The following is a 16,294-nucleotide window of genomic DNA, read 5'->3' on the forward strand; positions in this document are numbered from 1 at the left end:
TTCGTGCCTCATTTGGAGAACTTATTTCATTTCTCAAGCAATTGTATTTTTATGCATGATGATTTTCTATGATCTTTGATTGACAATTGTAAAAATTGACAACAAGTTTACGTAATTAATTAATCATAATTAATTAATTATGTAAACTTTAAACTATTGCTACGAGAGTTTCAAACGCGCCCTGGCCTGACAAAATATATAATATTACCTACTTATTGTTATTTTCATGTATATCTTTCTATCTTCTTTTTGTACTTATTGTACTCTCTCTACAACCTCACGAACTGCCAAGGGTCACTGGTAGCGATCTCTCATAGAGATAATAGCTTCCCTGTCCACTTTTACTCTCTTTTTCTCTTTATTGTAAATGTTTTTGGTACAAATTAAATAAAAAATTAAAACCCAAAACAATAAAGCTGGGTATTTTGTTTACTATCACCCTTTCACAATTTAGTTCTCAGCAGCTCTTTTTGTCCCATACTAAGTACATATATATATATCGCAGGTATATTGTCAAAGCGATATTACAATTACACTAAAACCAGACCGTTAAATTAAATTCCTTTCTTGGAAGCGGCTCTAACGATTTAGATGATATTTTGTATTGTTTACTGATCTGATAGGTGTCATCTCTAACAAACAAAAACATAATCAAATCGAAAGTTGCGTCCAGATTTTGCATTATTTATAAGAAACCTGTCTAAGTATATAAGCAACATAAATAATAAAAATAATATAAGCTAATGAATAATATATGTACTACGTGAACTGAGATTGCATACAAAAAATGAATGTTTGGACAATGTTTGATAATGGGGAGCGGCTAAGAGTGGCGGATTTCAGGGAGAAAAAAAATTCTCAATAGATCGGAAAGTGTATTCCAAGCCTTAACCATCCAGGCGTATGAGGAATGATGACGGCAAAATTTGATTTACGGCGATAGAATAGAATAGAATACATTTTTATTCCAGTAAACTTTCACAAGTGCTTTTGAATCGTCAACTAGTTTAATTTACCACTGGTTCGGAATGCCATTCCTACCAATTATTTTGCGACTCACCTCAGATACTTGCGGTACCCGAGGTTTTTAACAGAGAAGGAGAAGGATAGAGAGAATCTAGATAGCTGTCATCCCTAAAACAATTCGGTATCACACAAAGTAAACTCGAAAAATGCCGACCAAAGCTCAATTGCTTTATGTTTAAAATAGTTCTATAATATTGCATAGACGCCAAGTCAAATTACTTTAGCGTTAAAAGTGAACGCCATAAAAATTATATTATGCATTATGGCTTATGCCACAAGAGTGCACAGCACCACATCAACAAGTCCTTGACGGACGTTCAGTGAACCGTACGCATGACTTCTGCATTCGTTGGCTAGGAGCGCTTTTAGCACGACTCGTTAACGGGGCACTTAAGGCTTTTCGTGGCTCGAACAACTTGACTGGTGCTTAGGCTGTTGTATAAATTTAGCATGACGTATCAACTCAAACCCGTTTGACGTCGTGACGCAGTCTGCTGTCTGACTAAGCCGGTGCAGAACCATGTCCTAACGCTTCCAAGTAATTCTTTGTTAACAAAACCATTTTAACATCATTTCTTTTTTACATTTTATATAAAAATTAGCATCAGTTTCATTCGTATATTTATACTTATATTTAACTACGGAGACGGTCCGACGGCGTTTGGCGTTAGAGATTATTTTGTGTTTGTTTGTATTTTTGTTCGTTTTTTTACCATTTACCTTGAAAACTACTGGACTAATTTTAATGTAGTACGTATCACTTTTGGGCTGGTTTTAAAATATGTTTTACGGCTACGACGAGAGAAACGCGGTGATAGTCTTGCTGCCGTGCCACCAAATTCGATACAACTCTTATAGGCCACTAGTTTATGCTCGCGACTTCGTCCGCGTGGACTACACAAATTTAAAACCCCTATTTCACTCCTTTAGGGGTTGAATTTTCAAAAATCCTTTCTAAGCGGATGCCTACGTCATAACAGCAATCTGCATGCCAAATTTCACCCCGATCCATCCAGTACCTTGAGCTGTGCGTTGATAAATCCGTCAGTCAGTCATCTTAGCCATAATGGGGCGTTGTTATAATATTCGAATAATAATTTTATGGTTCTTGTAGTAGTACTCGAGTTATCCTAGTCCATGGTCCACCCGTTTAACCGATTTTGACGTAAAGAGACGCAAGGCTGAGTGCAAGGCATTTTAGATTTAAAATAACAATAAACAACGGCACGCGGGATTCCATTCTTGAAAATGAATCATCGAGAGTTTTAATTATGTCATACATTTTAGTTTGTAAGAAAGAGTTTCTAATATTCTATCGTACTAACTACTCGGTACCAACCCCGCGACAAGGCGATGTACTTTCAAACCTGAGCGCTAGCGTAGCGCAGCTCATGTACAATCGCGAACTAAGCGAAAAATTTTACGATTCCCATTTTTGAATTAAATGTAATTTAATAAGTTGAAATAATTTGTGGACGACTTGTGGACGATCCCAAACTAACCGGCTCGCTAGAAAGCCTGGAGCACCGCAGATATCTTAGCTCTCTATGCGTGTTCTATCGCCTTTATAAAGGGGAGTGCTCTGAAGAGCTTTTTGACCTCATTCCACCCTCATTTTTCTACAACCGCACCGCGCGCCACCGTAAGGAATTTCACCCTCACCACCTGGGTGTCTGGTGCACTTCGACCGTCCGCTGTACCAGATCCTTCTTTCCACACACATGCAAACTGTGGAACCAACTCCTATCGGCGGTGTTCCCACTAGATTACAACATGGGGTTATTCAAGGGGCGGACCAACAAATTCCTAAAAGGCCGGCAACGCATCGGCGGTTCCTCTGGTGCTGCAAATGTTCATGGGCGGCGGTAATCACTTAACATCAGGTGACCCGCCTGCTCGTTTGCTCGCTATCTCTATTAAAAATTAAAAATAAAATTTTTATATGTCAATAAAATATGTATTACGAAAACGTTTAATGAGTGGCTGGCTTATAAATCGACGTACAGCTAAATTACTTACGGACTTTAGGTTTGCATGTAAGTTCTCTCAATAACAAAGTCCCCACTGTGGAAAGATTTTTAGAAATTTCACCCGAGCGAAGCCGAGGAAATTAGTTTTAATAAGTTTTAAAAATTAAAAATTCAATGAAATAAATGAAGTTATATAACTAAAGTAGTGCTACATATTTTATTCTCCGATTCAGACCCCTACGCCATTCCGTCAATAGGTTAATGCCCAATTAGGTTGCGAGACAACAAGCACTTAACTATTGCGTAGCGTCGGTATTCACTTATCCCTTGTAATATGTAATAATTTATACTATTTTAGAAAAAATAGCGCACATAAATAGCTTCAAGTTGTACTTAATTAAAGTAATGTTGATAAAGTAGTGATCTTGCAAATTTTAAGACTGAGAGCGTCTTACAAAGAAGCACTAGTAATTGTTCAACTCAAATCAGCAGACGTTGCTACGTTGCTACGTTTATTTCTAATAAAGTTTTTATTTTTAAAGAACATTCCGACTGTATACTTTTATGCAAGGTCATCCGGAAACTAATAGCAGTAGCAAATGCCGAGCTGGCGACGGTGATCAAAATTTACAAAATCGGTACCAATCGTATTTATTTGTAAGATTGACCTTGTATTTTCAACAATCCAAACATCAATGAAATCGGTATTCTGAAAGTTAATGAATATTTGTCTTGTTTTAAAAACTAGAGGACTGCCACGGTGTCGCACGCGTGGGCCTATCTATACTATCTATACTAATAAATAAAATTGAAGTGGCTGTCTGTAATTTCGAAATAACTACCTCATATTAAGCTCATATGGTTATTTGAACCGTACTATAACTGAATCAGACGTTTCTAAAATTTTGTGTGTCTGTCTGTTTGAACGGGCTAATCTTCGGAACGGCTGAACCGATTTTGACGGGACTTTCACAAACAAGTGGAAAATTAACCAAGGTATAACATAGGCTACTTTTTAAACCAACTTTCAAAAAAGGAATACTTGTCTTTTTCTACCTATGTACACCGAAATCTCCGAGATTTCTGAACCGATTTGCGTAATTTTTTTTAAGAAAAACTTTGCGACATTGTAGCGGGCATCATCTAGTTTTTCATAAGAAGATAAAAGCGAGAAAGTATTCAAAACCAGTGTTACTACATTGTTAAAATTGATGATTAATTGAGTAAGCAATATCTTATCACAGAGTTTATCGTGCATTCGTTGAGTGCAAATTGAATCTTATATAATGATAAAGCGCTGTCGCTAAATCGTGTTGTGACGACCCAGTTTTGTGTCACATTCAGAAAATCTTTTTGTTCGATATGTTTTTGTGTAATCTATATAAAACTAGCTGCCCTGGCGAACTTCGTTCCGCCTAACAGTTGATTCAATTTTTTTGAATTTCTCTCTCCGTAAGAACCATCCTCGTACTTCATGGAATATTATAAAAAAAGAATTAGCGAAATCGGTTCAGCTGTTCTCGAGATTTGATGCTTACTTTTAGATAATACTTACTTTTTCCCATCAATATATTAATTTGCAATGGTATTAACGCAATGTTTTGTGTAATATTTAACAATTATATACAAGTTATATAGGCATTTATTATCAGTTTTTATAGTTTTATTTTTAAAATATTGATAATATTGGCGGGTTTTATAATATAATGAAAATTCGTATTTATTTATTTTAAAGTGATTCTTTAATTTAGATAAATTCTATCGTGCTGTCCGCAGGGAGCGTACACCCTTTTGGCTTTTTGGGCGGGTAGCCCAAAGTTGCTGTTATATATTTTCATCTTCAAAGTTGTCTTTATATATTTTTATGTAGGCGTAATGCCTTAATTCCCAATGTACCCGTCATTGTTTCGAATACAAACAACAAAACAGAAAACAGTTGAATTGTATATTACAATATGGCTACAAAGTGAAGCTTGAAAATTAGGTCAGCTGCACGTGGACAATGCAACGCGCATGTGGCTTTTAATAGAGCACTTTGTGATATATAAGGGCTTAACATTCAAATACAGTGTGTTTTTTTTAACTTGGACAGTATGGGAAAATCGGAAAGGTACAGGAAAACTGTCTTAGGAACCATTTGCTCTTTTTTAGTCAAGCGTGTGTTGGCCATAAAAATCAATGAAATTGACTAATTTTTTTCATGCCGATCGACTCAGTTTAGTGTTAGGATTATTTCGTGATATTAAAAGAAAAAATTGGGGCAGCAGAAGTTGGTCCAATTTAAGTAAATATTTTTTTTCGCTATGGTTTCGGATTTCCCTCATACTGTCCAAGTTAAAAAAACCACACTGTATAATCGAAGCCTCAATAGCGCACCAGTTGAAACCAAACCGAAATCCTAATGGTTGTAATTATTTAAACTTCTTGATTGAAACCTACGTGATTGTGGAGGATAAATATTTTTGTGTTCGGTGGCTATCTTTTATCATCAGTTCACCAAATTACTTAATTTAGGTCATACTTTAGTTTTGAACATTTTTCGTTTTGGAACGATATTATCGACTGGTAGTTTTCGAAACCCTTGGACCCTAGATCGTTTTCCACTCTTTATAATTTTCTTAACCTTTACCTTAACCTTAAAAATTTTGACTTAACTTTACTTATTGTGTAAGGAACGTACAAGTTTGGCGAAAAAAATCTACATAGTAGGTAGTAGTTCAGGAGGCCAGATCATTCCGCAAAATTACATAAAACGTTGCAGATTGTATTATACAAATGTGTCTGATACACTGCACGACCTAGCGTTATCATTTTACTGCCGCAAATACTATTGTAAAACGAAGGGTTTGTCTAAAATAATAATTTCATTATTACTTTCCATTATGTACACTTAATTCTATTAGAAAAAATAAAACCTGCTACTCTGCCGTATATGCAATTTTTTTTCGGTCTTGCTTTATGCATTAACCTTTTCCCTTCAACCTAGTGTAGCTTGTACTAGGAGGACTCTTGTGGCTCTAAATTGTCTATGTCACTATCCTTTGTAAGTATATTTATGTATGTTATGTATAAAGATTTATACTTATTATGTATAAACTAGCTTATGCTCGCGACTTCGTCCGCGTGGACTACATAAATTTCAGCCCCCTATGGGGGTCCCTCCCATCCCATATGGGGGTCCCATCAGCTCCCTTAGGGGGTTGAATTTTCAGAAATCCTTTCTTAGCGGATGTCTACGTCATAATGGCTATCTGCATGCGGATTTCAGTCCAATCCATCCAGTATTTTGACCTCTGCGTTGATAGATCAGGCAGTCACCTTTTCCTTTCATATATTTTTATTTTTTATTTTTAATGTTTTATATTTAAAGATATACCGTCTGTGACGAACCAAATCTGCCGTACCATACCCTATCGTCATCAGGTGATTAGTAGCCCTTCGGATGATCATATCTGGCAGACGATCCAAAAATGTACGGACGGGTCAAATTCTTCGGGCCATACCTGTCTGTTAAGGTTATAACATACTTTCTAACCAATTTTAAATCCTTTCTTATCATGTTCTTTGTAATTATTTAATTTAATACCTTAGACATCCCACAACCGACATACAACAAATTTTCGTACATTATAATATAATCATGGTAATGCTGGTAGCACTGACGTATTCGAATCTTATGTACGTACTCCTAGTTGCACTGTAGTGACTAATTATCCACAAGCATTGATGTGTTTCTTAACAGTAAATTCAATTACATTACAATAATTCAGATCATATTTTGTATAGTTTAGTGCTGTGTATAACATCGAATGCTACGAGTGTTATGTCTTATAACAAGGTTAGTCCATAGGTAATATCGATTAATTTCACAAACTATTCCTTAATTATAATGTACTAACTAAATGTAATGTAGCATTATAAGTGCATATAAGTACATTCTTTAATTTCCGCAATTCATTTTAATAGTAGTGACATTTATTGTGGAATCTTTTTCATTATTCTCTCGGTTCTAATAATTATATCTGACTTCCGAACGTTGTCCATGCTTTGTAAAATTGGAATATTAGGTCCTATTCTAAGATAATAATATTATGCTAGTTAGGACAACGATACTGAATTCCTCGTCAAATATAGACAGTAAGCTCTGGCCAGAACTGTTAATGCCCCGGCTCCACTGAGCCGGTAGAGCTAAATGGAGATTACGTCGAAAAATAAAAATGTTTTATGTACTATTTTATTTTGTTTCTTGATTAGGCCGCAACCTTTTCAATCAATCTATGTATTTACTATAATTAAAAAACCGGCCAAGTGCGAGTCAGGCTCGCGCAATGAGGGTTCCGTACTACAGTCGTATTTTTTCGACATTTTGCACGATAATTCAAAAACTATGATGCATAAAAATAAATAAAAATCTGTTTTAGAATGTACAGGTGAAGACCTTTCATATGATACCCCACTTGATATAGTCACTTACTTCGAAAGTTGAAAATACTAATTATTAGTTCATGACCACAATTTAATTTTTTTGTGTGATCTGACCCTAAATTCACGGTTTTCAGATTTTTCCCCAAATGTCAGCTATAAGATCTACCTGCCAAATTTCATGATTCTAGGTCAACGGGAAGTACCCTGTAGGTTTCTTGACAGACAGACGGACAGACAGACAGACAACAAAGTGATCCTATAAGGGTTCCGTTTTTCCTTTTGAGGTACGGAACCCTAAAAACAACAATAGTATATCATAGGTAGCAATCGAATGAATGGACATAAAAGCATTAATTTTTGTATTATATAATAGTTAAAAAAATTGCAATTGCAAAAGTTTTAATGCTTTTAGGGTATTAAGTTCTTTTCATGAACTTATACTCTAAGTTACTACTTTATGTTATAATGCAAAAATATGTCGTTTTGATGCGTTTCAAAGGCTGATGACGAAATCTATTTGCAGGTGACATCACACAAAAGGGATATGAGAAGAAACGCACGCGTCTTCTCGCACCTTACACAGCTCAGCATCAGCCTCAAGGTTAGTCAAACAACATCTGATGCAAATAATAGCTTCTAACACTGTTGCCTGAACTAATCTTAATAGTTTATTCATGACCCGCAAGTACTGGCTTCGCTGCTAAATTCCAGTTAACCCTACCTAATTGGCCACGTCCAGTGTAAATCGAAATATTCTCCAGTACTTACGAGTCCAAGGTCGCGACAGAAGCGTCGCCGGGTTCAAGTGTCAATTGGTCGCCGTTGATGAATGCTGGACTCGCGAAATATAGGGACCTCAGCGTCTTATGCCTCGTTTCTCCAACGAGGGTCAAACGATAAGGCCATCTTGAATCTCTTCTCCCGATTGTTTGAATTTAGAACATGAGTACGTTGAACCATCATAGTTATAGCACAACAAATATTCTATACTGCTGTTATAGGTATTTTGCAGTTTCTCAGTAGTATTTATAGAACAAAAGTAATGCATGATTGTATAAATGTTGATGCTGTTGATAATATTAGAGTAAACTGTTCTATTACTGTTTTCATTATTGCCAACATTTATTGACGTTGTGTTGCTCCGGTAGTAGAAATCATTAAAATAATGAGGCCGACCTTCGCTCTGGCGTGGCATAAAAAATCAGACTGAGGAAATCTAAACAATTAATGAAACGAGGCCCAGCGTTCGTCGATTACGACATTATATAATTATAGGTTTATGTTAAGTTACTGTACTTATTTTTAGTTTTGTGTTATGGTTTAGTTTGGTTAGCCACACGCACGTCAACCACACTTTATCACCAGTTACTCTGTACCATCGTAAAAGCACGTAATGTTACTCTAGAATATTAGCACTTATAAATGGATCAGCTTTTGCTTGCGGTGTAAATCGCGTATATATAAACCTTGACTGTAAAATCCTTGCCCCGGGGTGAATCGTTATGAGTTGCGTATGTAGCAGTTGAATGGCTAGAGTTCTAGACTGACCGAACTGGCATGAGAGCGCAAGAGGTTTGATTGGTTCTATCATCCTCATTAATGTCTAGCGCATGACTTTGTCTGAGTATTATAATTTCAAAATCACTAAATCATTCATAATTGTTTTGAAGCCCAAATTTTCAGCTATATTTTGACATTTAACCACAAGCCACTTTATAAATATCATGAACAAACGGCCTTCAAATATACCAAATATTCTGTTATATTAAGGTCCATAACTAAATGTATCTAGTATTTAAATTTGCCTTTAAATGTACCGTGAAATTTTAATCGTTTCGTGTTTAATATACTTTTGATTGTTGGATGAAATAGCAGGGGTAATTGGTTTTAATTAGAAGTGAAATCGTTTCTCAGTAAAACATGTATAGCTGAACGGATGCTGTAGAAGAAGAAATGTTTATAACAGCTAGATTGGACATCTAGTATCGTGAAAGGCGATTAATAATGACCAACTGTGTTTAATTCACTACGTCAGTTTGTAATTGCATCTTTAAAATCTATTTTTCAGATTATACATCGTTTGCTTAGTTGTTTTTCGCTACTCGTTTATGACAAAATCTTATGTGTATATTAAGTATATTGTGTACCTATTTAACTTTTAAAAAAAAATATATTTTTTTAAATATTTTTATATTTATTTAATAGTAATCAACAGCGTACCAAATTATTATTTTAACCTTAACCTAGGTTTTACATAAGGCCACAAGGGATTATTATTTTAGCGTACTAATATTTATTTATGACTTTTTCTTTGATTTTCGTCATATTGTTTTAGTACGTCAGTCTAGTAGTAATAAGTTACAAAGTTTGAATAGTCTGTTCAAAGTTTCTTTGTTATAGTCGTCTTTTGGTCTACGGCTTGAGACTTATCATTAGTGTTCACATTTGTCACCACTTGAATTTAATTGTCGGCGACTGATATTTCACAAGTTTAAAATTGAATTCAAGAATTCAGTTTTGCATACTGAATCATCGACGAAAATGTTCTGATAAGTTAAATAATAGTAAAGCATGTTTGAATTATGAGGCATAGTTTCAAACGTTATTTTGAATTATTTAATTCCAATTTTCGGTGTCCCAACCGTAAACTAAAATTGGATTTAGTTTGCGTTTGGTAAACCCGGTATCGGTATGGGTGTACCAGCACAGCCCGTATTGATCGCCCACCTCTCGAATTGCCAGCTTGAGCATTTTCGTCCCTGCATTGCGCCACCTGATAACGTCCTCACCTCGGTCCTTATCAGACGTCGGGGTCAACGTACTTTATGACAATCCGTTGCGCAACACGTAGCGAACCATGTGTGACTATAGCAAAACGAATGGCTTAAGTGAAGTAGGTCTTTGCGCGACTCATTAAAATGTAATCAAACGTGCATGTAAAAGTGGTCAAACAACCGAAAATTTCAGAACGATTACAAAATTATGTTAGGTCCATTACGCTAATATTTGTTTATCATACTTTTTTCTTATTTTACTTATGACATTTGACCTGTAGAAAATTGTTAGGCGTATTCGGTATTTTTTTCTAATAGAGAATAATAGAATGTACACTCAGTTGGTACTACATGGCGTATTAGGTATGAAATAATATCCAAGCGTTATCAAAGGGTATATTACAGCAGGCAACCAACAGCCACGGGGACCCCGCGGCGACAGTGGTAGCAGCCGACAGCTCACAAGAAATCGACGGACACACCGACGAGTCACGCACAATGAGAAGAGATACCATTCAGGTATCTAAGGAGACTCAAAGAATTAGTAGTAGCCACTTTCATGTTCACAAACAAACTTACACACAAACAAAACACTGTACAAACAAATTCCAATTAGTTTTAAAATATGTGATGTTTGATTTTCGTAGTAAAAACCTATTTTGTTATCCGACAAACCTCATCGGTTTTCGACCGATCGCTCCGTGTTCCAGCAGGTTCTGTCTAACGAGCATTCAATTAAATAGCCTGATGTGAAATGTAGCAAATTGTAGGAAACGGTATAAATTGAAATGTTCGTATCTGTTTCGATTAAAATAACATATAGACAAAAACTATCTTTAATAACATAGCGGACTATACTCAGATTATGCCATGGAAATAAAAGTAAGATATACGAGTATTTATGCATGATATGGAATTATAATTAAATACCACTGATAAATATAACGTCTTTAACGTCAGGATAGAAGAGGACGTTAGTAAGTTTGTAGTAGTTGTTTAAAGAGTTACAGTATAAAAGTATGTTTCAATGGGACCTTGAATATTTATCGGTGCTAAATTGTCGCATGTAAATGCGTTCCGCTTTGTAGGTATAGCACGTCGAGTCACGTTCGTTGTTGATGACACCGTAATTCATCCTGCTTCTGTGTGTACATTGGAGCAGGCTGCACCGCACCGTAAGCCCCCGTTCCCACTTGTCGTTAGTCGCTTGATGTCCTAGTGGCAGTCCATTTTGACACAAAATCGGTTTCCGACAAGTGTGAATAGCTGCATATAAAATGTTCTGCCACTGGAACATATGATTTAAATCCAGGCCCGATAAACGACAAATGGGAACGGGGGGTAATACATGAGAGAACAACTGACAGCGAGAAACACTATGTCGATTCCGGTTGAGGATATTTAGCAATCGATCGTTTGTAAGTAGCCTGGTGAAGATTAGTGTGTAGTTTGGACCGCAGCTGGTAATAAAATATTCTGCATACTAGCAAAGTCGTATCTTCAATCGAACCAGTATATAAATTATCGTTAAGACTTAAAACGTCATAAGAAACAAAAACTGTCAAGTGCACCATACATAAGATAGGGAACATGCTTAAGACAGGGTTCCGTTCCCATTCTAGGTGCTAAAAACTTGAGTGGTCATTAATTCTTAAAGGACAGTGATTATGTTTTCAAAGTTATCAAACTTTATTTAGATAGATTTCTTCCAGCAGTCCTAAAATGTGGAAATATTGATAATATTGAAATGTCGAGATAGGTATGCCAAAAAATCATTAAATTTTTTGGAAATCGTTACTATCCACATAATAAGAAAACTTCAAAAAAGTTAACTACCGTCAGCTACCGTTTTCGTTTAAAACTAAAAAATATATATACTTATCTATTTAGAACAGTTTCAGATATTTTTCCTGTCGAAGAAATTAAATCTTACATTATTGAGCCTAAAAGAACATGATTAAAAAAGCTTGTATAGTTTTCAAATAAACAGCTTCTGAAAAGTTCCAACATTATTTTTTATATCGGCCTTCAAATAGCAATGCACTGTACGCATACGTATGTTTAGGTGCGATTAAAATTGTCGCTACGGGTATTTGAGTTATTCTAGGTATTCAGGATAGTATGGTATTTCTATTCAATAGCGTGCTCTTATCCCTCCGAGTCACTTAACTGCTTTGTTAAATTGATACGAGACCTAGCTGGTTCTATCGCTTTTCTCGAACATTGTAATACCTGCAAACAATTTGACTTGTTGACTTTGTTCACGACCTTACCAGTTTCATCCATTCTAAACAATTTCTATTTTATTTGTTTATGTTTGGTGGAATTTGCTTTATCAAAATATGTAAACAAAAAATGTGACTGACTGATCTATTAACGCACAGCTCCAACCACTGGAAGGATCAGAGTGAAATTTGGCATGCAGATAACTATTATGACGTCGATATCCACTAAGAAAGGATTTTTGAAAATTCGACTCCTAAGGGGGTAAAATAGGGGTTTGAAATTTGTGTAGTCCACACGGACGAAGTCGCGGGAATAAGCTAGTCAGTAAATAATTCTTTTGAAGCAATATCAGTATGACTCGTAGCAGCACGTAAACGTAATCAAATCACATAGGTAGGAGTCAAATATCACCTGACTATTGCCGTAAATAAAAATTAAAAAGATTTTTGTATTCAAACAATATTCAAATAAACATTTAAAAGTGCTTTTGAATCGTCAAAATAATCTACCACCGGATCGGAATGCCATTCTTCCGAGAAGAACCAGCTAGATAATATAATATATATAATATTTTTTATGTATGCTTTCAAACTTTTTAATGATATAAGTAGGCATGATGTAATACGCAGACGTACGCATTGAGGGTCAAACCTCTGTGGTTTTTACAATGCGTGCTACCTATTATGTGTAATTTTCTCTTGTATGTTAATAATAAATTAAAAAAAAAAAAAAAAAAAAAAAAAAAAAAACAATTAGTTCATAATAAACAACTCAAAATACGTTTTCTCAAGTAGTAAAAGGAAAACTGTTAATACTCGTAGTGCACATAATTAATGTTATTTATGCACTCATTTTATTTTATTTATCATTATTTGTTTTTTTATACGTGCCGAAGTAGTCATAGAACTATTTGTATGGTAGCTTATGACATATGACGTAGATATGTTTTATATCCGTATTTTCACGGCTTCGGACGGTTGGTGGATAAAAAAATTTATCCATGTAACACAGATAACACGCCATTGTGTTAAGTCTTTGTTCGAATTCTACTATTGTGATGTTCTCGGAATTCTCAGAAGGGATTGCAGTGCGTACTGCGTAGGCTAATATAGAAATCATGATAAATAACACCGGTGATAAATAATCAAATACAAACACCCTTTTCGCTAAATTTAAAACAATGTGCCTTTTCAAAATTAATGAAGTGTTGAAGCCATTTGCAGCCCGATGCCAGAAAAATAAAATATCAAGCCATATTGTGGTAAACCCATGAAACTAATTTATACAACAGCATATATTTAGTGACCATGTACTAGTGGCGCCCCTGGAGCAAGTTTTTTATGTTTCTGGTCAGGCTTTATATGACTTTTACATTATATTACTGTACTGCTTCTGTACACACTTCTTTGGAGACCGACTACTTTTTATAATTCATGACCTGTACTATACTTAGTTATTATTTTCACAATCTGTTATGTGTCTTATAAATAAAATAAAATAAAACAAAATTGCTAGCATAAAACAATAAACATAAAAAAATCAATATTAATATTCTACTTACAAAATACAAATACATAAATATTGAAATTATTATAATAGTCCATTTCTCTAATAAAATATAATTGATTGTGCCTAATAGTCAAGACGTACAAACATACGCGGCCATATCCATTATCTCTTCGCGGGCCCATCCGCCTGGTGTTTTTGTGAACATTTAGTATGTCAGTAGGACGAGGTGGAACGCACTTGCCAGTATTCGTTGTAGTAAAACGAAAAAGCGCAAATAACAAAAACTAGCCTCAATACGCATCGGTTGAATATTCCCCTATTGTTATCTTATTATACCTTTATTTTTCTTTTGTTAAGCTTAGTTGGTTGTTAACACAAGTCGAACGATTTTAGAATTTGTAAATTTCTCGACATGCCTCTGCCTGACGGTTTATAATTTAACTAGTTGAGCCGCTCAGTATTCGCTCGGGTGTGCAATTTCTGAAAATCTTTTCTAAGGGGTCACAAAGGATACAAAAGTATTCTTTGGTATGTTCGGAATAAAGATTTGCAGGGTGATAGATTTACAGGGTCACGATCTGGTTGAGGGGTTCTTGTGGATTATATCGTTGAATAACTAGGTGTTTACATATTCAATCTGAAACAATTAAAGCAGTACTTATGACGATCCCTTAACCTTCTAATAGTTTCTAATATTTCTGGACTTACTAGTATACGTCTGCAAACTTACTAAGTACCTACATATTTTGTACAAGTTTTTGTCTTCAATAATTATTCCGTGATTTAGCGATTATCTACACTATGCATCGGAATTTTTGTAATAATATCATATTCGCGCCCCTTCTTCTATTATATGCCTCGCGTAATAAAAAGATTGAAGATCTATGTCTACGGAACGAGTGAAAAACTTGAATCGCAACTTGTACGGCACGCCGCACGTACGCGTTCCCAGTCAATATTGAATTCAAAGTTCGGACGCACTAAAGGTTTGTACGCACCTGAGCGGCGCGGCGCGTCGCTTCAGTCCGACTGCAGAACGCATCACCTCAGGCCGCTCGACGGTACCTACCGCACTACAACTTCAGTACGCGGCAGCTCGCGTCACTTGCGCGTCACTTTTATACCCGTTCGCGTACGAGCAACAACGTCGCAAGATCGACGAGAACGTCGCGACAGTGAAGAGGATTTGATTATTATTTCTTTGTTGTGTGCAGAAGAAGAACGAATTATGGAAGAGAAAAAACCGGCCAAGTGCGAGTCAGGCTCGCGCAATGAGGGTTCCGAAAATCAAAAAGTTCCCACGGGATTTTTAAAAAAACTATATCTACACGAACGAAGTTGCGGGCATCAGCTAGTCCCTTAGGTTTTGTGGAAATTACATTAGAAAAAGCATTTTCGCAAAATGTCTTTGTTTTATGTGCAATAGAATATATAAAATAGGCAGGTAAACACAGGTACATATTATATCTAAATACCTATATACAAGAAAAAGGTGACTGACTGACTTACTGATCTATCAACGCACAGCTCAAACTACTTGACGGATCGGGCTGAAATTTGGCATGCTGGCTAGCTAACTAGCTAATATGACGTAGACATCCGCTAAAAAGGGATTTATGAAAATTCAACCCCTAAGGGGGTAAAATAGGGGTTCGAAATTTGTGTAGTCCACGCGGACGACGTCGCGGGCATAAGCTAGTATAATATAAACACAAGTACAACAATAGGTAGGCATATTTCCGAAACTATTAATTCTACCTAGATGAAGTAGGTAGATATAATATGTAAATAATATATTATAGTTATTTAATCAGGATTATTTTTACCATTGATGTTTTCTCATAACGCTCGGAGAGACATTTATACATTTAGACACTGGGAAGGGGGGAAGCCGACATCCTAGGGGTTGGGACTTTTGAGGATATACTTCTAAGAGCATGAGGAACACGTCATGTGCCAAAAATTAAACCTACGTTATTTATTTTGAGCTATCTTGCCGATTCTTGCCTGTACTTTAAATACCTAACAAGATGCGCGTGTATCTTATTCGAGCAACGTACGCATACTGAAGCGCCGCGCCGCGCCGCTGGGTATGTCGCACTAGCGTCACTGCACTGCGCGTCGCTTCGCTGCGCTTCAAAATATTCTCTCCAGCCGTGACGCGCGGCAACGCGCGGTGAAGCGCTGTGCAGCGCCGCTCTAGTGCGATATGCGCCATACAAAATGATAGAAATGATATTTTGACGCTCTGTGCCGCGAAGTGCAGCTCGCTGAAGCGACGCGCCGCGCCGCTCAGGTGCGTACAAACCTTTAAGCGTGTCATGGTCAAAATGCAAGAGTCTTAATTAACTTTTATTTTCAACA

The 16,294-nt window shown here is 36.0% G+C and overlaps 1 protein-coding gene across 4 annotated transcripts in view; it reads left to right on the forward strand.

Moving 5' to 3' along the window:
* The window catches only part of DIP2 (disco-interacting protein 2), a 64,858-nt gene that overhangs the window by 3,044 nt on the left and 45,520 nt on the right, over positions 1-16,294 (forward strand). For 2 of the 4 annotated variants that reach the window (XM_034983598.2, XM_034983600.2), the window contains exons 2-3: positions 7,945-8,022; positions 10,601-10,714. In XM_034983598.2, the coding sequence (XP_034839489.1) occupies positions 7,945-8,022; positions 10,601-10,714 (192 nt within the window). The remainder of the gene's footprint in view (positions 1-7,944; positions 8,023-10,600; positions 10,715-16,294) is intronic. The other 2 variants (XM_034983601.2, XM_034983602.2) reach the window with 1 other exon arrangement.

The sequence above is a fragment of the Maniola hyperantus genome, chromosome Z, assembly GCF_902806685.2.
Source record: "Maniola hyperantus chromosome Z, iAphHyp1.2, whole genome shotgun sequence".
Lineage (NCBI taxonomy): Eukaryota > Metazoa > Arthropoda > Insecta > Lepidoptera > Nymphalidae > Maniola > Maniola hyperantus.